The sequence below is a fragment of the Crocodylus siamensis genome, chromosome 4 (genome assembly GCF_052110815.1).
Source record: "Crocodylus siamensis isolate JL-2025a chromosome 4, ASM5211081v1, whole genome shotgun sequence".
Classification (NCBI taxonomy): Eukaryota; Metazoa; Chordata; order Crocodylia; family Crocodylidae; genus Crocodylus; species Crocodylus siamensis.
Window position 1 is genome coordinate 100,804,226 of NC_143398.1, and position 27,777 is coordinate 100,832,002.

At 39.4% G+C, this 27,777-nt stretch overlaps 1 protein-coding gene across 1 annotated transcript in view; it reads right to left on the minus strand.

The window, feature by feature from the left end:
- The window catches only part of CRY1 (cryptochrome circadian regulator 1), a 59,457-nt gene that overhangs the window by 10,889 nt on the left and 20,791 nt on the right, over positions 1 to 27,777 (minus strand). The window contains exons 2-10 of the mRNA XM_090043152.1: positions 14,167 to 14,275; positions 12,140 to 12,282; positions 8,705 to 8,889; positions 7,729 to 7,817; positions 7,263 to 7,403; positions 6,850 to 7,161; positions 1,960 to 2,111; positions 1,651 to 1,853; positions 461 to 559 (exon numbers count right to left, since the gene is read on the minus strand). Of these exons, the coding sequence (XP_089899278.1) occupies positions 461 to 559; positions 1,651 to 1,853; positions 1,960 to 2,111; positions 6,850 to 7,161; positions 7,263 to 7,403; positions 7,729 to 7,817; positions 8,705 to 8,889; positions 12,140 to 12,282; positions 14,167 to 14,275 (1,433 nt within the window). The remainder of the gene's footprint in view (positions 1 to 460; positions 560 to 1,650; positions 1,854 to 1,959; positions 2,112 to 6,849; positions 7,162 to 7,262; positions 7,404 to 7,728; positions 7,818 to 8,704; positions 8,890 to 12,139; positions 12,283 to 14,166; positions 14,276 to 27,777) is intronic.

Genomic DNA, 27,777 nt, shown 5'->3' on the forward strand with positions numbered 1-27,777 from the left:
TGCAGCCCAGCAGCTTGGAGAGCAGCATCCACCCAGTAACTCTGTGGGGGGTAGGGGTGGGTAGATCGAAGCCCTCACGGTGAGGGAGGGAGTGGGGCTGGGGCAGGCGCTGCCCAGCTGGAGTGGATCAGGGTGTGGGACAGAGCCATGAGCAGCTCATACAGGTGGTACAACTGTAGGGAGCAGGGAGGGGCAGCTTCTGCCAATGTGCACACCCCTAGGGGAGCCATGTGCCCCCCTGATTTGTGTGTGGGGGGAGGGCAGGCTGGCCTCTTCCTGGCAGGGGCTGAGCTCGAGGCAGGTAGCGCAGCGGCAGTGGCGCTGGGAGGTGGAGGGGGGAGGAACAGGATGGACGGACTATGGGGAGTACTTATGCTAATATGCTCCCATAAGGCTTATGTAGGAGTTTGCCAACTTCCTAAATTCTAATATTTCCATCAGATTAAGTTTTACTAATTACCTGCACTGCTACAGCCAGAGACGTTTTCCCCCGGTGAATATCCCATTAGGCCACCATTTCCATTTCCATTTGGGTTAGAAGGCACTGTTGCAAGGAGACCTAATCACATGAATAAAAACTCACTGTTAAAAGTTAAAGCTAATACGTTTTCATTTTGTATGATTCTTCCCTCTGGTCCTCAATAGTATTTCCCACCCAGTACATTTCAGTAGTTCTTCATTAAGAAGAATTTTTTCTCCTCCGCTACATTGGGCCAGATTTCCCAGACTCACCATGGATCATAACTATGTACTTATCTTGAAGTCACTTTATAAGAGATCAGTTAAATTACTAAACATGGTGTGCACATGTAACACATCCTAGAATACTTCATATCTATGTAGGTGTAAAACAAATGCAGTTGTGTGACAGTAGTGGGAAAAGGGGACATTTTTTAGTAGAAAAAGGGCTGGACATGACAACATTTTCAAATATTTGGAGGGCTTCCATAAAAGAAATGGAGGAAAAATGGTTCTTCCTTGCCACAGAAGACAGGATACGAGGCAGTGGGTTCAAAATACAGTAAGGAGTTTAAAATCAAATCTCAAAAAGCTATGTAGTTGTACAAACTGTAGAACAATGGAACAAGCTGCCTGAAAGTTATGGAATTGCTGCCCCCTTTGGAAATTTTTGAGAAGACAGGCAGCTGTAGGGAATGGTTTAGGAACAGCAAATTCTTCAACTGTGCAAAGGGTTGGTTGGGTTGGATAACTGCAACTCCCTTCCAACCTTATGACTATGTTGCAACCAAAAGAGTAAAAAAATCCATCTATCAGTCTCACAAGATAAGCTGTAGTATTCACTAATAGCAATCTGTATAGTTAAGGCTGCAACAGTCCTCCCCACACCCCAAGACCATTATACCTGGTAGTAAAAATTTGGAAAAGTAAAGAAATCATGCCCCAGAAAATTTCCAATTTAGAAGAGAAGGCAGAGACCAAATGCATTGTAAAAAGTTGGGGAAAAGCAGGTGAAAGGAAGAAAGGTGAGTTTGGGCAACATTTTTCTTTTCCTGTGCATTTTAGTTGGCCAAACAACCCCAGACATAGGGCTCAGAGCTGGTCTCCATGGTACACGGCAGGTTTATCAGAGCTGCTTGAAGGAGAGATAAACATTCAAATAAATACATCAAGTAGACTAGAGAGCCATACCTAATCCTCTGTATCGTGAGAGCTGCTGGTAGATTTGTTTCATTCTCTCAATATTCAGGCGGCTTGCTTCTGCATGATTTACCATTGGTTTAGGATAATTAATTCCTATCATACATTTTGCAGCCTTCTGAACAGCCTCTGGAGCATTCCAAGGATCATATATGTATTTAGCAGGGAAACCTCTAAGCACAGGCAAATAACGTCTTTTGAAAGGGAAGAGAAAAAACAAAAGGTAATTTAATACTGAGATGTTTAAGTTTCAGGTAACTTCAACAATGTTCTACAATATTTACTGAATAGACTGTTTACCTGATGTAGTCCCCATTAGGGTCAGTTCTTCTGCCAAAACCCACAGGACAATAGCAATGAAAGAACTGCTGAAAAAACGAACTACAGGAAAGCCACATCCAGCTTCCAGCATTGACACTCCAATCTGCATCAAGCAGCAACTCTTCAAACACCTTGAGAAATAATGGAATCAGTTAGTCTGAACATGCTAATTCTTTTCCATGCACTTCGGAGAAGTGCTTAGAATTTCAGCATTTTAGTGAGCTTCCTATAGCAACATCTTAAAAGCTGCGTGTTATGATTTATTTACCCGTATCTGGTAGCATCCATAAAATGCTCCACAAATAAATACTCAGAGAAATATTTCAAGTCGCACTAAAAAGAATGGTGATAAAGGGAATGCTGGGCTTCTCCGCCATCAAACCTTGCCATCTAGGCATGTAGAGATTTCCACAGCACAGAAACTGGATGTGCTTTTTCCACAAATGTATCCGCAGAAATTTGTGAAAGGGTAGTTGGGGGTCACTGATGCCATTTTTATTTTAAAGTAAGGTTCACAGTGGCAGACAAGATTACTTAGCATAGTAAATGTCAGCATTTTCTGAGAGCGTTGCCTCCACATGGTCATACTTGCTGGATGCACATGCTCCCCCACTACTAACAAGCTTTTGAAAACCTTTTGGAAAATAGATGAGAAGTGGATCCATGGGGATATGGAATGTCTTGAACCAAGGATACTAAAGACTGAACCGCAATTCCCTCATTTCTTCCTAGTAAGGCAACAAGTTTTACTCTCAAAATTTGGGATGATGTGCCAGAAGCCCAAACATTCAGAGGCAGAAATCGTGGCAGCATTTTCAAAAAAAACCAAAAACAAACCCAAGTTGCTACAAATTGTAAAAACTTTACATTCTCCGAAGGGAAATTTCCACATTTTTTATTTCCTGGAGTCCAGCAAACAAGAGCTTACATGGCAGGCTGAAGTATTCTAATGAAACAAGGATTGTAGAACTGCATCCAATCATGTACCAAATCAAGATAGTAGGTTTTGTGCAAGGATGTGAACAGAATACCAAGTTGTAGCCCTGAAGATTTCTATGAAGCAACAATAGCTATGGCAGAGCAAACACCGCGGCTGCGTCCTTCTCAAATATTCCTATATTCAAATATTCCTATATATTAGTTAAAAAAAAATACATGGGAGTCACTTTAAAAGCCTCATATCCACTATTTTAATGCTAATAGGACTATGGAATTGTTTAAAGGACATTATGATCATTGCATGCAATTATAATGGAGTAAAATGGCAAAAACCATTATGTTATTACATCTAAAACACACAAGAAACTGCCATCCTGACAATATGATCATACACACTAAAAATGAAGACAACTGACATTTGATCTTGAATTTTTATATTGCTACCTAAGGGCACAGTATCTGAGCAACTTCTGAATCAACTCAATAGCAATAGTAAAACCCTTAACTGGCTTTATGGAGTCTCTCAAAGTTTTTCCTTTATCCCTCAGAGTAGGAAATAGAGGTTTTATTTTTTTTTATTTTTCTTGGTGGGGCAGGAAACAAGAGGGCAGGGAAGAGCTGGATGTTTAAGGGAAAGGATGGCAGAAGAAGGATGTTTGAATTGCATTATTTGTGGTGGAACAGATAGTTCTCTCAGGAAGAGCGAGACTTAGCACTTCTTAAAGCTGGTTATAATCTCAATTTGCCGAATCCAGTCTAGAAAATTGTCCCATAGCTGGATCTCTTCAAAAGAATGCAATGACCCGTCCTTATGTGGTTCACAGCTGTTTACAGAACAAAAGCTCAGTCTCTGATGTGGCTGGGGCATGATCTATTAATTGTTTTGAAAGTCAGGACCAAGCCTTCACTCTGTTAAGAGGCTGAGTAGGCACCAGTGGAAAGACATGTGCACAAGCCTGATATATTCCTGGTGATGTGGACCATGGAGAAGGCAGACAACTTTGAGTACCAGCTAGGCTAGAGTCTGCATATCATCTTCAGATACCATGAGATATAGTAACCCAAATCAGGAGGCGACATATAAAGAACTGTTGTTGCGTTCAGGTCAGGTCACCGTGCAGGAAAAAAGGGATACAAGTTGTCCATTAAGCTGGAGGAAGGAATAAAAGCCATATTTGCAAACTGATCATCCATGCTTTGAAAAGTCAAACCAGGATCATTAAGCTTTGCATCACACCTCGATATATTAGGACCGTGATTCCAGTTCAAGGCATAGACAATGCATTAGGTCAACTCTTCAGTCTTCTGCTATAACAAGTGTCAGTTTAGTCTTGCCATGGCTCAACTATAGTCAGCTGCTCTTTATCAAAATGCTAAATTTCCCGTAGACATTCTTGACTCTTTGGTACAGTCATGACTGAATCCACTGAGAATAAGATTTCTATAAAATGTCATCAACATACTGCTGGCAGCTAGAGTTGATGGTACCTCAAGGTCCATTCCACAGGTCTCATGTGGATGTGAAGAAAAGTGAGGATGAAGGCTTTGGAGAGACATGGCCCATCACCATTCTGCGTTCTGCTGGACAGATGATTGGCCCAGCACTAGAGAGGTCTCATCTACTCCTACAGTGTCTTCAAGATATAATAGTAGTACCCTGTGGTCCACCAAAGACTACAAAGAGGTCTGGCTTTGCAGGTATGGAGATCTTACCTGTGTCCACAGCTATAAGAAGGTAGTCTGAATTCCAATAGGACAGTTTTTGAATCATGTCCTGATGAGAATCCTGACTGAGAGGCATCCAGGATGCTGGGTAATGTCACTTGTTGTTGGAGTTTAGTGATCATTAATTTCTCAATTACAAGAGGTTGGAGACAGGATGGTAGCTGTGGGAGATCTTCATAGTGAAATGTCTGGTTCTTCAGAGGACTCTGCTCAGAAGGATCATTAAGATTGTAGTCTCAAAGAGAAAAAAAGTCTTGAACTTTGAAAGGCAATACTGCAAATGGTGACAACATTTGCTAAAACGGTTTTGAAAAGTTAATATACATTTTGAACATTCTTATTTAGTACATATTTTAAAAGGTAGTCATCATGTCCCTGCTTTTCCTTTAAAAACTTACATTATCTCAAGATAGTCTACAAAGAACCATGTAGTTCGTGTCTTCCTCCATCCCCCTCTGTATTCCTGACACATGCTGCTACTATGACCCACGGCTAGAATTAACATATTCTACCAGAAACCTGACAAAGTTTTGCTAACGAGCAAAAATAATGCATCTTATTGCTAACCTTAATTATTAATTCCCATTTCACTGTTAGGACAACACCTCAGAGCTAGAAAATATGACACAATCAATCTAAATTAACAAAAGTTCTGTTTAAACTAGATAGCAAAAGTTAAAAAAAAACCCCAAAAACTTACTTTAATCCCTGCAATTATGCCTTTATTATTGCAAAAGTTAAGCTGTGTGTTCAGAAGAATAGAAGAGAAACATGTTTTTAAACCAATGTAGCGGTGAGTGTAACAAGTTTAGAGAGAAGAGTAATTAGTGTGTCAGAGCAATTAGTATGTCAGTACACAATTGCTCCACTAGATGCTACCATTTAATCATACTTGCTAAGATTTTGGAATGTAATTCACAGAATAAGACTATGGACAGAAAAACAAAATACACCAAGCTGATGGGGAGAGAGACTTAGCATCTATCAGCTGCTCCACAATAACTGTTCCATAGCCTATAGCAAGCAGAAGCTAAAAATTATAGTTAACTCATCACCATTTCATTTGCAGTAAAAGCAATGAACCCAGGGATAGGAGCAGATACATGAAATAGTTACCAGAGTAGCTGGCATCTGGCAAGCTCACCCCATTTATAACCTGGCAGAATTTGTTCATCTGTGCATATCCTTAGATAGATTCATACTTGCTGGCCTAGGGAAGTATACATTATATCCCCATGAACTGCACAAATCTAGTGCTTTGTTCTTTAGGGTATTTTAAGAGTAAGAGGATAGTTTTCTTCCATAGAAACTATAGACAGACAAAACTGTGGGTATACAGGTATTCCGAAGTTACCCATGTATAACTTGCAAAAGACAAGCTGCCTTTGGATTTTTCATGCAATTACTTATATACCCAAGAGTTTACATTTGAAAAAAAAGTGTATGAGAAAGGATTGATTATAACAACTGATGGGTTACACGAATAAAAACCCAAGAAGCTTGCAACACTGCCTGTAAATATATTATTCTCAAGTTTCAAGCAGCAGAAACTTAGAAACATTTCTGTTTACAACTGTTACTCTTTATCATAAGAAAAGATACGACTGCACTATAACTTAGGTCTGAAAAAATAGCAATAATTAAAATTAGACTGAGCCAACTTTGAACTGCCATATGTCCAGTTTTATGAAGATCTGCTAGCACTTAGTTGGACTAGTTAAGATGATTGCCAAAACACACTGCCCAATATATACTGTATACCTATAGATATATATAGCTCTGATACTGAAAGGTGCCAAGTGTCCTCAACACTTAGTTTTTTCCCCTTAATTCCCATCTTTTTTCTCTCTAACCAGCAGAGAAAATACTGGGAAGAAATTTCTATTATCCAAGTCATTTGCATTTATTTGCTGTTTTAAAATGATAAGTTAGTAACCTTGTATTTAGTAATCACAGACCTCAAGCTAGGATACTTAGAACTAGGAGTCAAAAAATATATCCAGACTCCTACAAAAGGGTTCTCAGCCCCACAAAATTCAGGTCCGCTTTACTCCTCCTACCTGAACTATCCCATTTTTAGTTTGGCCACAGTTTAAACTTTAAAACATATATTATTGTATCCGATAACATCATTAAAACATACGCCCACTGTAAGTTTCACTTATATACACCAGAAACTCAATGAAAAAAAACAAAAAACTATACCTTCATTCCTTCCTCCCAACTAATCCACAGGTCACCTCGAGTCAAGAAGCATGCCACAGCATGTCTGGCTAAATGGTGAATCCAGCCTTCTTGACGGAGCTGTGTCATAATTGCATCAATCCAAGGAAAGCCTGTCCTGCCTTCTGCCCACTTGGCCAAAGCCTCAGGATTCTTATCCCATGGAATTTGAACACAGATGGGATTTCCCTCCATTTTATCAAAACGTGGATTACTAGTCGCTGCCGTGTAGAAAAATTCACGCCATAAAAGCTGGCCATAGAGGGACAAAGGAGGGGAACTGTTCTTCTTTACCTGAAAGCCATCATGAAAAGGAAGACATTTTACTGTTAGAAAAAGGTAAGAAAAAAATTAGCTTACATAACACTCAGTGGCTGTCTATGTAGCATGCATACCTTTTTATACAGATCTGTTAACTTGAAATAGAAGAGACGACATGACAGACACCCAAACCGAAGATAAGGGCTAAGCCCCGTTGGACTTGCCAATAGGGAATTTGCGTTCATCCGTGGTCTTTCAAAGTTTGCGACCCAAGCCTTAAAAAAACCCAGAGAAATGGAACACTATTATATTAGATGAGATGACCACATGTACACGTGACAAGAAAATCTTTGTGATTACACTGGCAATTGAGTAGAGAGAGTTCCACTGAAAAGTGTTCATATACTTTAAGAAATTACACGAGAAGCTATCATTTTTCTTTTGTCCAAATTCTATAAAAGTTGCATCTACAGTTCACCAGCTTCTGTAACACTACTATTTCAACCTAGAACAGCATGCTGGTCTTGTTTTTTGGTCTGTTTATAAAAGTAATTAAAGATTTTTAAGATGCTAATTTTTAGTTACCAAGACCTGCAGTACCTTTCTTTCCAAGTGTCTTTCCAGCCGTGTGAGAGCTTCTGTTTCTCCCCCTGGCCACACTGCAGAAGGCAAGCCATCTGTATCAAACCCTGAAGGATTAAGTCAAACAGGAAGAAAAATCCTTATCTGTTTATACTGTAGCACAAACAACTAGTATACCTGGACAACAGCTGCACTGTATTTTTGGTAATATCTTAAATCTAGCTGGATGTCAATGGTGTCAAAACAAAGCTTGCTGTCATAAGTTCTACCAAACCATGTAACAACATTGCTTATCTGTAACTGAATTAACTGTGATTTTTATGCTCTATAATAAAGAAAGATCCCTTGACAAATTTTGACTGTGCATTTGTTGTGTGGTAGTAGATTTGGTCGGGCTTTTGGCCTGCTTGACTAGGAAAACAGACAGAGACCACAAGTGCTGATACTGCTAACTTCCGTTAAATATTCTGCGATAAAGAATCCTGCATGTCTTGTTTTGTCTTGATATATTACCCTGTGCATGGATGTTAAGTTTATTTTTCTCTGAGAAACCAGAAATTGATAACTATTTCTATAAGCACAACATTTCACTCTTCTTTAAGCCTGTATGTCTGCGTGTGTGTTACACCAGTGATTTACTGTCCAAGGTCGTACTTTTTTAATCTCTCTGTCTTAAGTATAAATATGCTTGTAAACGTATACAGTTTGAGGATTCCTTTGAAACAGACAAGTGGGCGATTCCCCTCGCTGTATGGCATTCTCCCTGTGATCACAGTATAGCTCTAAATAAAGAAAAGCTGGTTCTGTCAGTTCTGATTCAACCACAATGCGAAGTTTGATTTCTTCCACAGTTAGGTTAGGTTCCCTGTGGTTATTGCTGGCTGTTCTGATGGTAGCAATTTTAATTGATTGATTTGGCTTAAGCCTAAACAATATCATCTAGCACTGTTTTAACACTGTACAATAAAAGCATTTAAGACTTAAGACAACATACCTAGCTCTTCAAGCGATGGAACACCATACTTCTCATCATGATCATCAGAAACTGGTGTGGTACATTTCTCCATTACTTCTGCAGTGATAGTCTCCACTGGCATCTCCAGCGGTTCCATTCTACTGATTAATGTCTGGAATCTTTTATAGGTAAGAGGTGGCTGTCCTCCATTTAATTCTATAATTCTGTGTTCAGGCACAAGAGAAAAAGGGAAATGCCTGCATTCCATACAGCTGTATATTACATTCTTTATACACAAGAAACATGTTCAAATCTGCAGTTTGATTTCTGTTATGCATATGCTATTCCAGACAATTTGAATCTTAATTATACCACTCCATTGCCATTAGGGAGACAGAAGCATTTACTGAGCATAACACCAAAGGGATTATTCACAATTTCTGGATTTAAGAACATCCCTCAACAGTGAATAAGTAATGACTATTAATAATTAATGATGAAATAAAAATACAATCGCCTCAGATGACATACAGCAAGAGAAGAAAAAACCAAAACAACTGTAAAGACATAGCAAGTGACCTTTAAATGTTTATACTTGCTATTTGCAAAAAAAGCATTACTGCAATATTTGCCCTATTTGGCAAAGGGAAACTTGGCAATTTGGCACAAAATTATGCTATTAATGGTGCCCGTTGTATTTTAGTTATTAAAGTGGATAGGTCCTTCTTTAAACATTAAATGGAGACTTTCAAATTGCAGGGCTTGGTTCTTGGGGGTGGAGGGACTTCAATAGTTGGAACATCTGCTGAAAGGAAAACAGTGGTACACAACAGGGGTATGCAAAATGGGCTGTATTCAATTTGGATTCGGATTCGGCAGAATTGGGGACAGTGATTCGGATCACTGTCCCGATTCGTTTGGTGAAATCCAAATCTGAAGATTCAATGCCAATTCAGAGAATCAGCAATTTGGCCATAAACACAGCTTTAAATGTTTTTCTACATACCTCAAGGTACCAGGCACAGCTCATGAATGCTGCGATGGTGGGCTGGACGGAGCATCCCACAGGAGCACAGGGGGCCCCCCTTGGTGTGCTCCTAGAAATGGACCTGAAGTGCTTCTGGTCCACTTCTGGGTCTGCTGTCAAGCATGTGGGGGACCCCCTCAATGGGACGCTCCATCCGCCCTAGCATCTCAGCGTTCACAAACTACCTGGTACCTTGAGGTATGTAGAAAAACATTTAAAGCTGTGTTCATGTCCGAATCATTGAATCTTTCTGAATGTCTCCGAATTGATTTGCATGGTTCCGATTTGATTTGGAGAAATTAAAGGGTCTCCCGATTCAATTCGGATCCAGAGATTTGGCCACCAAATCGAATCAGTGACCAAAGCTTCACACAGGCCCAACATGCAAGCAGGCCAGCAAATTTCTGGAGGTTGGGGTAACTTTTTGATGCATATGGTAGAGAGGTCAACTAGAGGGGAAGCTCTTCTTGATACTGCTCAGAAACAAGAAGGTAGTGGTTGAGAATGTGAAGGTGGAAAGTTGCTTGGAAGGAAGGAGAGAAGCAAAATAAGGATGCTGGACTTCAGAAAAGCAGACTTTAACAAACTCAGAGAACTGAGGGCTGGATCTCCTGGAAAGCAAGTCTGAGGGGGAAAGGAATCCCAGAGAACTGACTACTTTAAAGGAGGCCCTTTTAAGGGTGCAGGAGCAAGTTATCCCAATGCGAAGAAAAAATGAGAAGTATAACCAGAGACCAATTTGGCTAGAAGGCAATCTCTTCAACAAGTTGGAGCTCAAAAATGGAGTCCTATAAAAAGTGGAATCTTGGTCATAGCACTAGGGAAGAGTACCAGGGCACTGCATGGGCATGCAGGGAGAAAATTAGTAAGACCTCAGCACAATTTGAGATGCAGCTGGCAAGGGACATACAAGGCAATAAAAAGGGATTCTACAAACATGTCAAAAGTGAAAGGAAGACCAAAGAAACCATAGACCCTTTATGGAATACAGAAGGCAGTCTAATTGTGGATGATGCAAAGAAGACTGAACTATTCAGCAAGTCTTCCAAGAAAAGGCTGAAAGAACTACAGTTTTTAGTCTAGAAAAGAGAAGACTGAGGGGGAAGGGGGGGCATTTGGTAACAGTCTTCAAATATCTGAAGGGCAATTATGGAGAGGATGGAGATAGCCTCATCTTTGTGGCCCTAGGGGATAGGACTAAGAGCAAGGGCCTCAAACTGCAACAGGGGAAATTTAGATTGGAAGAAGCTTTCTGATTATAAAAAGCAAATCAAGCATTGGAACTTGCTATGTAAAGAAACTGTGGAATTTCCATCCTTGGAAGTTTTCAACAGTAGGTTAGACAGACACTTGGCTGAGACAGTTTAGTCAGGAGTGATCCTGCCTTAAGCAGGGAACTGGACTAGATGGCCTTATGAGGTGGTCCTTTCCACCCCTACTTTCCTACGATCCTGTGCTTAAAAAGAAAACAGTTTTTGTGTTCCACTTTTTCTCCAAAACATCCGATCAACTTCAGATGTGCCTCAAAGCAACGAAACAGTTTAAATGAATATATCCTAATGTTAAAGCAGAGTAGTAAAAACACACTGTATAGGTGAAATCATTTAAAACGTTTCTCAACTATTAGAGAAAGACAGCCACTGGGTTCAAACAAACTGAAAGAAAACACACAACCTATTAAGAGTTCAAAATAAATTTGGTATTATCCATAATAGTATGAAAATGGTAACTATAATATAAATAAAATTACCAAAGTCTCCAAGGGACCCATGCTTTTTAATGTTTTATGGATTATATGCATATATAACAGGGAACTAAAACTAATCCATTAAAATAGTTGCCTCTGGAAAATTATAAGATGTTACGTAAGGTTAATACAAAGATCACATAATCCCCAATCATTTTAGTGGATGTGATTGACAAAATAACCGATGCAAAATTATCTCACTTGAGAAGGGACTGTAATTATTTTATTTGCATCCTGAAGACTGTAACAGAAGAGGAGAGAAACTATCCAGACCTTTAATATTCATAGCAGGTTCTTTATCACCCTGATCTTGTGAAGCAACATTAAGAGTTAGTATATAAACCTTGAGGAAAACACTTTCTCTCTCTCTCATGTAATAAATACTTTTTAAGGTTTAGTAAAAAATGTGAATCATTTCACAAGGACAATAAGCACCCATTTTATATGCCAAAAATGGTGAGATTAAAACATTTTATTTGTAAGAACAGCACTGCAGATTGCAGCTTCTCTGACCTGTTTGCAGTTGCAGAATTCTACTCAGTATGGAAGTAAAGATGGAACTATTTTATAGGGGGAAAGATTAAAACTTGTTTCTGCTTCCTGTTTGGAGAACTGCAAAATGCTTTTTTGGAGAAAAGTCAGTATATGATGACACAACACTGCATAAGAGGCACCTTTAATGTTTGTAACAGTAACTTACTTGTCCAAGTCATACAATGTATGTGAAATTCGAACAATGACTTCCACTCCTGCTTCACTAGCCAATTTCTTAATTGCTGCATCTCTCTCCTTCCCAAATGGCTCAGAATCATATTCAATGGAAAGCTTTGTAATGTTCCATTCCTGAAACAGAAGGAGTGAAAAAAATTAATAATTAGACAGGACAACTTCCTGGAAGTGAAACAGGAAAAAAAAAAGTGTCATTACACAGAAAGGAGGAAAAGTATTTATGTTTATGTACAAGTTTAAAAATTCTCCCAACTGTTATGGAGTCAAACACCTTAAAGAAAGACAGCAGGGGTAAACAGAAGGCTGGGATATACTCAGAATATTTTTCACCAAATCCTCACAGAAGTAGAAGTATTACTGTTGAAATATGCCTGTCATTTCACTGGCATAGAAAGCTAAGTTCCAAAGAGAGAAACTTAACAAACAATTAAAATGCTTTTCATGCAGTTAATCACATCTTAAACAGTAACACAGCCGCAGATGCAGGCAATTAATGGCGCCATAAAACAGGAAATAAGTTACAAAATTATTTCACAAAATACAAGTAATAATTTTGTGATTAGTTTCTATTGTGCCTTAAACAGAATGTGCAAGTGGACCACACCAGAGTATCAAGTAGCCCCAGTGCATTTCCCATGAGCTGACAGTTAGCTGACTATTAAGCACCCAGCTTTCAACTTGCCAGTGCAGGGACAGCACAAGACCACAATGCCAGGTTTCCCCTACACTGGCATTAGGGTGCAACTGGGATCTGATCCATGGTCCCAATATCGCATTTCTTGCCATGCACATGTGGCATGGCAGGAGGCATAACTGTTGGGTTCAGGGATCAGATCCCATCATACCTTTAAATGGATATTTGTAACCAGTCTAACAGATATGGGATTTCAGCAGACACTAGAACTTCTCAGCACCACACTAGATCATAATAAGGCTTAGGTATGGAGTTATGCACTTTGACATTTGATTTGGATTCCGCCTAAGCACATGCACCAGCCTAAGTCAAGGAGCCCAGGGATCTTTTCAGGTCAAAATGCAGGTGTTTAATGATACTAGACATCTAAGGAGTTTTGTGGCCACTTGCAGGGTCAACTACAATCACTTTTTGAAAACTGGGTCAAATTTAAATACCTGAGTACCATTTAAATGCCTAGGAGGCTTATTTGTATGTGTCTAACTTTAGCAGAATGAAGATAAGAATGTCTACCAAAATTAATGTGAAAACCAGTAGTTTAGAGATTAAACCATAACTTACTGTATACAACAAGAGAAGTTATGACTTCTGAATTACAAGGCATGTCCTAAATTGGGGGGGGGGGGGGGGGGGGGGGGGGGGAGGAAGGGGGGGTTTGCTGTTTTTTTTGTTTTGAGGAGCATATCTAAAATGTTAAATTCTTCCTTGTCCCTTCAAAAAAAATCTTCAAACTCAGTAAGGTGAGAGATGCACAGAGGTAACATGCAGAGAGAAATAATACCGCCCCCTTTGTCAGCTCTGTTCTCTCATAAATATCAACTAAAGGATTTAACTTTTATAAAGGATACCGCATCAGAGATTTGTCTGAATTGTTCAACTTTCAGTCTAAGAATCTGGGATAATATATTCAGACTAAGAGCTTCCTCTATAGCTCAAGGTGGGGAAGAGGAAAGGAGGAGTCAGGAGTCGCATTCTGCTCTATATACTCAGCAAGCTATACTTTACATAGAGCAATAGCAAAGTTAAAACAGTTCAATTAACTCATATGGCATCAGTCATCAAAATTAAGCTGCAAGAAAATACTTTTTTCAAAGAAGTCTGATCAAAATCTCTAATCTGAAACTCAGGAGTCACGGAGTGTGAAAGTAACAAATTAAAGGACAAGAGGATGCAAGCACTCCCAGCTGTAAACTGTTCAATACTGAAAGCCAAAATTCTGAAACGAGTGGACACAGTGCACAGTGGAAAAAAAACCTATACTATTTGCATTAAGAACATGCTCTTCCAAAAATATTAGAGCTCACCTTAAAGAGTCTAGGGAACACATCTGCCGGCTGTCCACGAATCACAAACAAACGAGAATTTAATTTCCGCAAATTAGCATCAAGATCCTCAAGACACTGAAGCAGGAACCTGTGAATAAGAATGATCTTATTGAAAAATCAGCATCTATTGTTTGATATAATTCAGACCACTTTGAATTAGGGAGGGAGAATGAAAAGTAATAATCAAATAGAAACTACCCATTTTCTAACATTTTGCATAAGACTTCAATGATACCTACACATTACTGTCCAAATTATTAGATGATCATCGCTTGTAGTTCCAGCAAAAATGCATTTGGTTATGTTTAATTTGAGAAATCAAATAGCAATGTCATGTTAGTTTTCTGTGCCTTTGGGTTGCATGGTGGTCAGAGCCATCACATGTAGTTAAAGATAATGCACTCCAGAGTAAAACAGAAATCAACTGTTAGGAAAAAAAATGTTAGAAAGCTTTCACAGTAAGGCTTTATAACATACAACAGCCTAAAATATTACCAAAATTTAGTATATGTGAAGTCAGACTAAAAGATCCCAAGTCTGTTCTGAGGAAAAGTCCCTCACATATAAAAACTAAACAAACAGACCCTCCATCCACTAGAGATTTATTGCTACCTCTGGAAAATACTACAAACGTTATACATCTTGGCTATCCATCCAGCAGAAATATTTAATAAGCAAATAAAATGACAGGCAGGCTGGGTGCAATGTAGGCAGGGGCTCAGCCTTAGATCTGGTGGGCCAAGAAGAAAGCTGATCCTCTCCCTGTGTTGCCCCACCCATGTTGCACCCTTAGTCCCAAATCAGTTGGCACACCGACAGATTATCACTGCTGCCAGAACCACCACTCCAGCTCCAGCATCTGCACCTTGGAGAACAGTGCCTGCCGCGTCTTCTTGAGGGTGCACAGCAACAGCATGGGGCCCTGCAGGCTCGGCTCTGGCCTGCTCTGTCAACATCCAGTGTTACGGTGCCTAGTCAACACAGATGGCATTAAGGTGTCTACATGTGGATTAAGGTGCTTACCTAATTGTGCCTAAATTTGATACTTGCTTTATGAAAGGTATCAAAATTTAAGCGTGATTAGCCTAAAATTGCCATTTTTAAGGCACATTAACAGCATGCATGTGTAGACCCACAGCCTTACTGAATCTTTAAAAATGGCTAATGCACCTTAAATCAGCACATGTAGACACGCCCACTGACAAGGAACTGATGGATTTATTCACATATATGCTCAGGTGCCCTTCGCCCTCCCTGCACCCTACTACTTTCCCCCTCAAAAAAAATCAACATGTACAAAAGCAAAAATTTAAAGATCTACGCTGACACTTGTCAGATGAAGTTGGAAGATAAAAATCTATTTCTTTTAACCACTTCCTAGTCATGTCAGTTGGGTGAAATATTGTTATCGTTAGAAGAAAGAAAAAGTAGTACTTTTTAGCTACTGCTACCCCCTTAAGCTAATTATGTTAAGAAATCCAATTTAATAAATGCAGACTAATAATTTTCCTCCCCTTGGTCATAAAGGATAGCAACAGACAATTTGCAATTAATAGATTTAATCTCTACTACTTGTACAAGCATTCCCAAAAGATCTTACATTCTACACACTGCCTTCCAAAAACAAGGTGGGTGCTTTATTTCGGGGTGTGCTATATGGGAGAAAATGCAGTAGACATTTCTTACAAAAGCTAGAACACTTTACCATACCGAGTGATTGTACTGTCTTTCCAACTATCGGGACACATGCATGTTTTTATGTGCATGCCTGACCATGGTCTACTTTCAAACACTATCTTCATTTTAATTTTTGCGTGGTTAACTGCTTAATACTTTAAATCTGTCTATACAGTGGTTGTTAGGATTTGATTTATTCTAATAGACAATTTGAATATCTACTCTCTTCTGTTACCCTGCATGTGAAGAGAACTTCACTGAAGAATGTAGGATTACTTCCCTGAATCTTAAAAAAGAAAATAAATCTCTATTCCATTTTTTGTTCCATTTCTCTGAATCAACTGCAAGAAAAATCCGAAAGTCAGTAGAAGTGAATAATAAATTATATCCAACTAATCACTGTCCCTCCCAAGTATCAATTTGCATAATCTATTTTAATTTTTACTTTGAGTGACCCTTTCTCCTCCCCAATGCCAACCAAGATTTAAAAATTTGATATTGTAACTTGACATTTTAGTTTCTTGAATGTTACACTCAAAAACAAATGAGGACAGATTTTTAGCTCCAAAAAGAGAAGGAGTAGGTTTTTTTGTGAAATCCTGCTCAACAATGAAGACATACAGTAGGAGCACCTTCTTGCTTAGGAGAATGCATATAAATGAAGATAACCTAGATTCCCTAATATATTTTATCTACCTCTGAAAGCAGACAAAGGGTTGGAAGAGACAACTAACATGTTGACCTAAAGTGACCTTAAATATGAAATCGGAATGGTTTCGAATTTGCAACTCCTCTATTTTTAGAGTAGACACTGCAGTACTACACTGGTATGTTCTCTTTACTGCACAAAAATTTAATTTAAAAATAAATTTCTGGTCTAGTCCCACTACTCCTCCATTTCTTCTCTCTTTCCTCCCAGACAAACTGACCGTTTAGTAATATTTCTTCAAGTGGGTCAGGTTCAAATAATAGATGTAGAGACTACTCCCACTGAATAAATCTGAACTCATCTTCCCTGCTGCTCCTACCACATGGAAACAACTTTTTAAAGAGACAGAATCCCATTTGTATACTAAGCCAAAAGGTCATTTCTTTGATCTTGGTATTCTGATCTCATTTTCTTCTCTCTTCGTTCCTACTCTTCTCCCCCTTCCTAATGTAACCAATAATAGCATCAAGCATCTAACCTGTACTCAGGACAGAACATTACCCAAGAAGATTAAGTGTACTGATCCAGTCTTTAATTCTGTTCCCAGGTCCATAAAGTTGTCCTTAATACTATCTAATCTGTATTTGTTTTGTTGGTTCCAAACATCTCTGTTATACCTCTTAGCAGGCCTCTGACATAACGGTAGATGTTATGTTCACCAAGCCTTTCTCCTCATACTAAACACAGCACTGACTACACATAGGGATTAGAAGCGTTTATTAAGAACATACTATTTTTACATAATCACTCTTAAGACGTTGAACCACACTTAAGATAGCACTGTATTTCAGTAAATGGAAAGTCAGCTGACATTGCAAAAAAGCTAAGCTCCAAGTATAAATACAAAGCACAAGGCAAAATATTTATTCTATAATTTTGCTCTGGTTAATCCTCCAGAGCAATGTTTCAGATGCATATGGGCATTTTCCAATTTTTTTGTGCAAAGTTCCAGTTCCAGTGCAATTAAGCTGTCACTGAAGGCAAAAGCAAAGAACAATGGCATTGCTAGATTGGTCTATAACATCTTTAAAGTTGTGATGAGAAAACCTCCTGAGAGTCGAGATGGATTCCGAGTTTGAGTGATTGACAATTAGACATTTTTACACAAATGGGACACATAACAAAAATTAGCAGGTTACAAATAATGAACCTTGATGCTGTGGGAGGGACTGCATGTATGCTTTAGAACAAACTACAACCAACTTTGTTAAATTTAATTCCCTGCTTGCAGATGTGGAAAAACCTTTAGCTAAAGTGCCAAGAAGCATGGCTGAATCACCCAATGCTGCGGAGCTGGGTCAAAGTAACCTGTTACTACTTCTGGTAGAGCGCTTCTCCATGTATCCCCCTCCCCCCCAAAAGTCTGTCTGTCAGCATCCAATGTATTTAAAAGTTTAAACACTTTCCTAAAAAGAAAGGTTAGTGACTGTAACATTGTCCTGCTCTGTAGAAAATCTCTACTATGAAGAACATTTAAAAGACAGCCTGCAGATTTCTCAAACCATTACTTCTGTACATATATTAAGATATATACTGTCTTGTTTTTCACTAGACATCTCAAATTTTCACTCTTCCTTTTCTAAGGAGCAATTTTTCAAACACACTATGAAAATACACTGCAGCAATTATTTCAGTCGTTGCCAAAATATGACTACCTTTGTTTTATCTGAATACAAATTATTTTTCAATTAAAAAAGAAATAGCACTGCAAGGCATTTTGACTAACTTGAGAGTTCAGTCCTCAAATAGTATTTTAATACAGACTGCTCAGAAAGATTTTATCTTACAAACACTAAAGTCTAATTCAAGGACATTTCTACTGCCTACAACTGAAGGATAGGCATTTCAAGCCAGAAATTCATATACTAACTTATAAAAAAAACCGCCCACCTACCTAACAAAGTCTGCTATCTATAAACCTACATCTCCCACTATTCTAGAATTGGCATCTCTGTCCTCCAGAGCATTCAAGGCATTAATGCTGTATCTGATCAGAGTTTTGAAACGGAGACCGTTTAACATACATCTGTCAGGCAGTGAGCTGCATCTGAGGAGATTATGTATCTAATACCACTACTGTCAGAGTTAATATTTATAACAGGTAACCGTGTGATAAGAATGCAAAGGGAGTATTAAACTGACAATAGGCTAGACTCCCTTTACTATATAGCACAAAGTGTGTCAATAGCAATGGGGGAATGGGGGCAGATCATGGCCTGCACAGTGAGGGAGGGAGTGGGACAGGGGCAGGAATAGGTGCCCAGCCAGGGCAGTGAATGCAACCCTAGGAACAGGACAGAACCATGGGCAGCTTGTCTGGGGAGCGCAGGGGGTGCGGGCGGTTCCCCCCAGATTTGTGTATGGAGTAAGGGTGGGCTACCCACTGTAGGCTTGGAGCTAAGTGTTACACCAGCCTCTTCCAGCAAGGGACCCGGGGGGGGGGGGGGGGGGGGCAGCAGCGGAGGAGGGTTGGGTCACAATATATACAGCCCCAAATACAGAGCTTTTAAAGCCTGCACAGCTGACAAGATTCTCTAGATTTAAGTTTCATGCTAGTGAAAAACTCCAGCTTGCTCAGTTTACACATTTCTTGTACCATGCGCAGCTCATTTAAATATGTTTAAATGTAACATGTAAAGACTTATATAGAATCCAAGGTGGACAACCACTAAATTACTGGCATTACATACTTGAAAAGAGACATCACATCATATGGTCATAAGTAGTTGAACATATGCTTTCCTAAACTTTTGGTCTTACCAATGCAAGTTACTGATATTTTCTGTTTTTTTTAAATACCAACCTGAAAATTAATCCCTAGGCTGACACACCAAAGCTAAAATTTATGAAGGAAAGGATTTTGAATGAAACTAGAAACAATTATTTAAATACTACTACAAAGAACTTCGATCAAAGTATTTTTGACCTTACGTAGAAAGCAGAAAATTTACAAAACTAGAAGAAAACACTTGCTGGTTGAGGGAGAAAAAAAAGTTACTGTTTCTAGGGGTTTCCATTACTCTGCAGAAAAAAAAAAGTTCTCAAAGAAAAAGTTCACTAAACATGCCTCGAAAGAATACACAAATAGCATCATCAGACAAGTCTGCTAGTCAGCCCAACTTGAAACAACTTTCAACCTCCTACTTTGGACAGGTGAACCAAAGGAAGGTAAAAATCCTACAGGAAAATCAAAGAATCATGCAAAATGGGACTAGAAAGAACCTCAGGACTAGTCCACCCCCTGTCAGAGCAGGATCATCCTGTTTAAACCATCTCAGACAGTCTGTTCCAGTGCCTGACTACCCTCATTGTTAGAAAGTTCTTTCTAATATCTAAACCTGAGTCTCACTTGTTACAATTTAAGTCCTTTACCGCTTGTCCTGTCCCTCATGGCACAGAGAACAGTTTATCACCATCCTCTTTATAGCAATCTGCTTGTACTTGAAGATTTATCAAACGCCTCATCAAGCTTGTCTGCAACTTAAACAATCCCAATTCTTCAAACTTTTCCTCACAGGTCATGTTTTCTAGGTCACAAATAAAGTTTTGCAGCTCTCCTCTGGACTCTTCCAGTTTGAACACATCTTCCTTGAAGGGCAGTGCTCAAAACTGGATACAGTATTTTAGGCAACATCTCAATAGTGCTTAAGGGGAGTAAAGGAATCACTTTGTGCAAGTTTCATACAATAGGTCCCAGCCTGCAATTGGTCTTTTGGGCAATGTCACACTGTTGATTTATATCCAGCTGAAAAATGCTATAATCTCCAGCTCTTTCTAGTCTGCAGTACTGGAAAAATTTGTTTCCATTCTGTATTTGGGCATCTGATTTTTCCTTCCCAAATACAGAACCTTGCACTTGCCATTATTGAATTTCTTGTGATTTATTCTAGATGAGATTTTTCCAGGTTTATCAGGGTCCAGCTGAATCCTCATCCTGTCTTCTGATGTATTTACTACCCCACCCAACTTGGCGTTGTCCACATTATGACCATACACTCGATATCATCATCCAAGTCATTAAGGAAAATACAGAAGAATACCAGATCCAGGACAGACCTCTAGGGAACCTCACTTGATACCTCCTCTCAGTGTGACACCGAGTTATGAATGACTACACTTTGGTTCAATGGTTGTGTTCAGTTATGCATCCTCATTGCAGTAGTTTCAGCTAAACTATTTCCTTAGCTTGCTCATGAGGATATTATAGGAGACAGTGTCAAGAGCCTTAAATCTATAGTAAGATACGCCAAGGGTTAGCAACCTACAGCCTGAAGACCCAGTGAACTTCCCAGGGATGTTTCACAGGCGGGGATTGTTGCCCATGCCACAGCCATACCACAGGAAAAAGCAGTTGCAGCAGCGACCAGGTCCTGGTATTGGCTCTCCTCAGACATGGACTGGGTCATTCTGGGCTACCACAAAAAGGCTGCTGACCACTGAGACCACTTACTTGGCTTGCTACAGTGTTTGTTTTTGACTGGAAACAGGAGGCCTTTCCACCCTTCACAGTAAATAAGTTTACATGAGGCTGTAATAGTCAATAACTCACCTTTCAATAAATCATGTACTTATGCAAGAAAAATGATCAGTACTCATTTACCATAACATCTAGACACAATGTGTTCCAAAAGATCTCTCCTGTACAGTATGAAACATTTATTCCCATTTTAAATGTACTGCCTTTCAATTTAATTTGATTTAAACTAGCCTAACCAGTGGTTATCCTGTATCATGTGTGGGGAACATTGGCTGTATCATTCAGAATTATTTAGATGCCAAATCATCCCTTTTTTGGGGGTAATCCGTCACACCTGAAACCCTCCATGCCTCTATATATTCCAACTAAGCTTTAGTTTCAGCCTGTTTCAGAGCAAAATGTACAAGCTTATTGCAAACTCTATTCCACCACACTACAATCACCAGAGAAATTTAGATAATTAACTGTAACACATTAAAACTGTAGCCAAATTCTGTGTATACCTGCTGGTCGGAGTTGCATCTTCTAGTAATTAATAGAAGTCCATTAGTGATTCTGCCATCACTATTGATTTTGCCTAGAAGGTATTCAAATACTGGAGAAATAACTCCTAAAGAACTGAAATAATGTTACAACATTTTAAAGCAAGTGATATCACTTTTCAGGATAAAGATTCCACCACCAGCAATAGGAGCAAATTTATTAAGCAGAACCCTTCTTTATTTAAACTTCAGGGGGAAAAAAAATTGGTAAGAATGATATCCATTCATGCAAGCTTTATTTTGAGGTGCTATGAATTTGTATGCATGAACTGCTAAAATTCTAACAATCAGAAATCAATTTAGAATTTGATCAGTTTAGAACAGGAATGTGGTTTCCCTAAACTGCTAACCCTGTAAGCTCTGATTCCATTCTGAAATCTAAACCCCCCCACTACTTCCTGCCTTTCACATCCCAAAGCACACCACCAACCACCATGTACTAAAGTTGTAATTAAGATGCAACTGAGATGTGCATCTTAACTACAGGTGTCCAACTCAAGATAAAGACCTGGCAGTTGGAATTTTAGTTTACAAGTACTGACAACAAGCAACCAAGAGTAATATCCAGTAAGTTATAGTAGTACTGGCTCTGCAATATTTAAAACATTCTCCATAGGGAAAAAAACTAAACTTCAAACTGCCAAGGAAAGTAATAACATCTCCTTTTTTTTCTAAAAATGGTTTCAGCCTGAAGACAAATTCTTAAAGCTCACTAATAAAAACAATTTGGGTTTTTTTGGAGCTATGAGCACCCAGAAAGTGCCACTGATCTCATGTAGAGTTACTGCCACTGTCTGAATTGCTAGACATTCAGCACTTCTGGAGAACATGACACTTCTACCTATATTTAGTTTCTTAAAATAGGGAACTAAGGTCACTCACTTTCAAAAATCTTGGCCTTAAAATCAGTCACTTTTCTAAATAATTTCACATTTTATTTATTATAAATTCTTATGATGAATGTCAAACTCCTGAGCAGAGGGGGAAAATGTTGTCAATTTGTTATCATGTCAACATAAATGCCCCTTTATAATACATATCCCTCTATCAGTATTTTAAAAACTCCAACAATTACTGGAAGACCCTATAAGGTTTTGTTTCCAGAATAACAGAATTTTAAAATTCGGCTAGACATATTCTTTATATTCACTTCCATATAACCAGAAAAGAGAAGAAAGGATTTGTTCAATGGAGAAGCAGTCACTTGAACTGCTCCAAGACTTCCTGTACTACATACAGTGTTACCTGGTTTCAGACATTTGAATGTCATGCCAGCATATTTTCCTGTTACACTGGTCTGTAGCAATCAGTCATTATGCAGGCCAGTATGTTCTTGTAAAATGGTAAGATGATTAAGCTCAGACAGGATTTAAGTGTTATGCACACTGTACAACATCCTCTGGCACTGGGCCACAATGCTTTTTTCCTATTACCAAATCAAGGTCTTTCCTTTATGCCTGTTTTATCCTATCATTTATATCCAAACCAAGTTCTGCAATTTACTTACATATAGCATGAGATTTTCAAATGCTATCAAAAGGTATCAAATAGTGACATTTATTTTTATTATTCTCCATGCGCCAGGCAGGGTGAGCTTTCTTTACTTAATTAAAAAGTTAAATTTGGACAGAATGAGAAGGCATCATGGGATTATCTGGCTACAGGTTTAATGATACAAGATTCTTCTCCTTAACACCACCTGTACACCATGGCAAAGACAGCCTTGTTAAGCATAGTTGTAGAAGTTCATCAGGTAATGATATCAAGTATCACATTAATAGTGCATGCAACTGCCAAGCTGAAAGTCTGAGCTGTTCTGGAAGTAGAGTAGAGACTCGAAGAAACCCATACCACCTTACACAAACTCTGTTGTGTTATTAGTCATACTGCATCAGTATTTATTTTCAGGCTTTCTTTGGAGCTTTTAAACAGTAAAGACTGCTTGAACTGTGATGTTTCCCCTAACCAGAGTACCTGCTACTATAAAAACTGCCATTACATTTGATCTTAGCCCACAAGAGGCCAAGAAGCAATTAGCTAGAACCAGTGGGCACATGGGTCTGTCCCAGCCCATTTGTAATAAGAAAAATATTGTTTCCTTGTAATTCACTACCAACTATAATCTTTTTTGATCACAGAAATAATAAAACCACAGAAAATGAAGATTGGAAGGGACCACAGGAGGTCATCTAGTCCAGGTGCCTCCTCAAAGCAGGCAATCTCCAACTAGATCACTGTAGACAGGGCTTTGTCTAGCCAGGTCTTAAAAACCCCAAGGATGGAGATTCCACAACCTCTCTGGGTAACCTGCTCCAGTGCTTCATTACCCTTCCAGCGAGAAAGTTTTTCCCAATTTCCAACCTAAACTTCCCTTGCTGCGACTTGAGACCATTGCTCCTTGTTCTGTCATCTGCCACCACTGAGAACAGTCTAGCTCCATCCTCTTTGGAACCTCCCTTCAGATAGTTGAAGGCTGCTATTAAGTCCCTCCTTGGTCTTCTCTTCTGCAGACTAAATGAACGCAGTTCCCTCAGCTGCTCCTCAGAAATCATGTGCCCCAGCTCCCCCTTTTTTTTAACTGCTCTCTGCTGGGCTCTCTCCAAAACTTGTCCACATCCTTGGGGGGGGAGGGCAGAAAACACAGACACAGTACTCCAGATGTGGTCTCACCAGTGCTGAATAGAGGGAAATAAATCACTGCCCTTATGCTATTAGCCTTCTTGGCAACAATGACACACTGTTGGCTCATAGCAATAACACTACTCTACTTTCAGACTACCCTTCCCCAAGATGGGAAGCATGGAAGGGCATGTTTGTCTATTTTCAAGGTCATCAGTGCTTCCAAACAGATTGTAAATGGCTTCCACTTGACAACCAATGGATTTATTTCTAAAAAGATAACTGAAGTAAATTTAGTGCACCCAATATCTTCATTGCCATCTAAGCACTGGCTTTTTTTATGAATTATTTTTAAGCAACTTAGCTGTTGTACAGCAATTCACTGATATACTAGGATGCAATTTTTAGGTTTGCTGTTGTGACTCCTGCTATATTTCACATGAAATATAACATTTTGAAATATCACACAAACCACTCATGACTTACAGTAACCTTCTAAGGCTTTAGAACTGTAGCAGACACCCAGCTACTTCTGTTTCAACTGCTGAGGTTTTTTTGGTCTGCTGCTAGTGCCTTAAGCTTTGATGAAGTTTTCTTTAATGCTGATCATTTCCCTAGGAATATGTAGCTAGTTTACCTCTTCCTTAGTACTGGCATAAATTTTACAAGCTGAAAACAGTACAAGCCAGGGGAGGATGGCTTCTTACTGGTTCTCAAGCTTTTCAGACTTGAGACACCCCTGAACAAACTCAAAGTGCTCCCTGCCAGACAGACTCAAGACACCCCTCTTAAAATGCCAGCTCTTACTGTTCTCTTGTTTTTTTGACTACAGAAAAAAGTAACAGAACAATTCTGTTGCAAAGAACTCAAAGACCATAAGGACAGAATGCTTTTAACGCTTCAGATTCCCATTTGAAATCTCTGGGTTTATCTTATGAATGATATTTGTATACCTAAAAGTGCTAATATTGTGTAGCACCCTTGAAAGTCTCTCAAGGGTGGCCACTGCACCCTGGTTGATAATCACTGCCTTAGTCCAACTGATTCAGATACACATAAACTTGTGTAGGGAACTGTCTACTTCATAGCATCTGACAATGTAGGCTATTGCATACACAAGCTTATGGATTTCTGAACAAGTTAGTCTCCAAGGTGCCACCCTGCCCTGCCTTCAGACTAACATAGATTTCATAGATCTTAAGGTTGGAAGACCTCGAAGATCATCAAGTCCAGCAACCTGCCCCAGGGGCTGGAAATCAGCTAGGGTCAAAGGACCCCAGCAAGATAAGCTTCCAAGCGTTTTTTGAATAAGTCCAGAGTAGGTGCCTGCACCACTTCTGGAGGGAGTCTATTCCAGGTCTTGGGGGCTCAGACAGAAAAGAATTTTTTTCTTATCTCCAGCCTAAAATAGTCTTGTGGGAGTTTATGACCGTTGGTCCTTGTTTTTCCTTGTCTGTTCACCAGAGCGCCCCGTTCTCCCAGATCCTGATGAATACCCCTTGAGTACTTATAGGTAGCCACCAGGTCCCTCCTGTGCCTGCGCTTTTCAAGGCTGAAGAGTCCCAGGGGTCTCAGCCTCTCTTCGTAAGGCCTATTCTCTTGCTCTCTGATCATGCATGTGGCTCTCTTCTGGACTCAAGCTTCTCGACATCCTTCTCGAATTGTGGAGCCCAGAACTGGATGCAGTACTCCAGCTGCGGCCTTACTAAGGCTGAGTAGAGGGAGGATGACATCCTGAGATTGATTTGAAAAGCATCTATAGATACAAGCCAGGGTTTTGTTTGCTTTACCAGCTGCAACATCACATTAGTGGCTCAGATTCATCTTGTGGTCAAACATGACCCCCAAGTCTCTTTCAGAAGTGCTGCTAGCCAGTGTAGAACTGCTGAGCCTGTAAGTATGCTGTGGGGTCCCCCACCATCCAGAGGTGGAGTATCTTGCATTTGTCAGTATTGAACGTTATCAGGTTTGTGTTTGCCCACTTACTAAGCTTATCGAAGTCAGCCTAGATCACTAGCCTGTCCTCAGGTGTGGACACTATGCCCCAAACATGGCTAAGTATCTCTCCCTGCAAACTGAAAATGAGAATTCCATCGTGTCCAGGATGAAAACTGGAGCCACTGCAGCGACTACCACTGCAAAATGTGACCTAAAAGTGTCAAGTAATTTGTTCACAACATGAGTGGAAATTTTGTTTTCCACTACTAGGGAAGACACGCTTTCATATGTTGCTGCAAACCTTTTGCCTAAACAGTTTCAGCAAAATGATTCCTTCCCACTTTGTCCTGCCAAGCGCTCAAGAATTGTGTTGTGTTACGTCAAGGAGAGAATCCAGAAGCTCCAAAATTTGTCTGATCAACAGCTTCGATAATTCCAAGCAGCAAAAAGCTGTTAGCTAAGCCTAAATATAGCCTTAAATGTGTCTAAATTACTTCAATGAATTCCAAGTTAAGTTTCAATAAGGAAACAGCCAATTTTCTAAATAGAAAATACCTGCTAAGCAATGAGGCCAGAATTATATAAGAGGCACAAATACAAACTTCTTTGAAGGTACTTATTTGTGATCTAACCTTTCTTCTCATACTCTGAGCATCAGCTATATACAAAAACGACTCAGAAAGAACAAGCAAGACATAAGCCCTTTGAACAGGAGCAATAATGGGTAAGATTTTTAATATCTGCCTGTTGGTAGGTAGGCTACATTCTCCATTAACTGGAAATCACACAGGAAAACCAGAATCAACATTTCTACATGAAATCTGAAATCAACCAAGTCATTGTGCAGTCCATCACAGATTCACAGAAATTTAGGGCTGGAAGGGACATCATGAGATCTTCAGGTCTAGCTCCCCTGCTCTGGGCAGGAAAGAATGCTGGGGTCATATAACTCCAGCAAGGCGTGTGTCCAGTTTCCTTTTAAACATCTTCAGGGTAGGTGCCTACAACACCCCCGCTGGGAAACTATTCCAGAGTCTAGTCACATGAACGGTGAATAAATTGTCCTTATATCCAGTCTAAAGCCATCCTGTGCTCTACTCCTCTACCAAAGGTTGGTTATCAAGAAGTTTGTTTCAAAGACAAAGTGCCATTCTTCTCTGAGCCATTCCTCTCCTTGCAGACTGCAAATCATTTTAAATGCATTTTAAGCTGCTGTATGCAATTCCAGCGCTACATAAATATCAAAGTACACTTACCTCAATAGCATTTTGTTTTACGCAAGTATTTTAAAGATTTAACACGCAGTCCTTCTGGAAATCCCTTCCAACTGAGGACCATGCAGACTTTGCTTGAGTTATATTAAAGTCCAGCTGTTATCTAAAGGATGCATGGCACCACTAAATACCATTTGTTCCCTTTGCCAGAAAAGGCCAACCAAAATCCCTGTTTCCCCAAATTGCCAACTCCTTGATTTCTTTGGTTTTCTCCCACAGTACAAATTGGTTTGTGTGTAGTACAGAATTAGTACAGGAAGTTTGTTAAAAATATTCTCAACAGCTCTTCTCTGCACCTACTCCCGTTTGAATTAATTTTTCTTGAATACGGGTGCCAGAATTGCACATCACTTT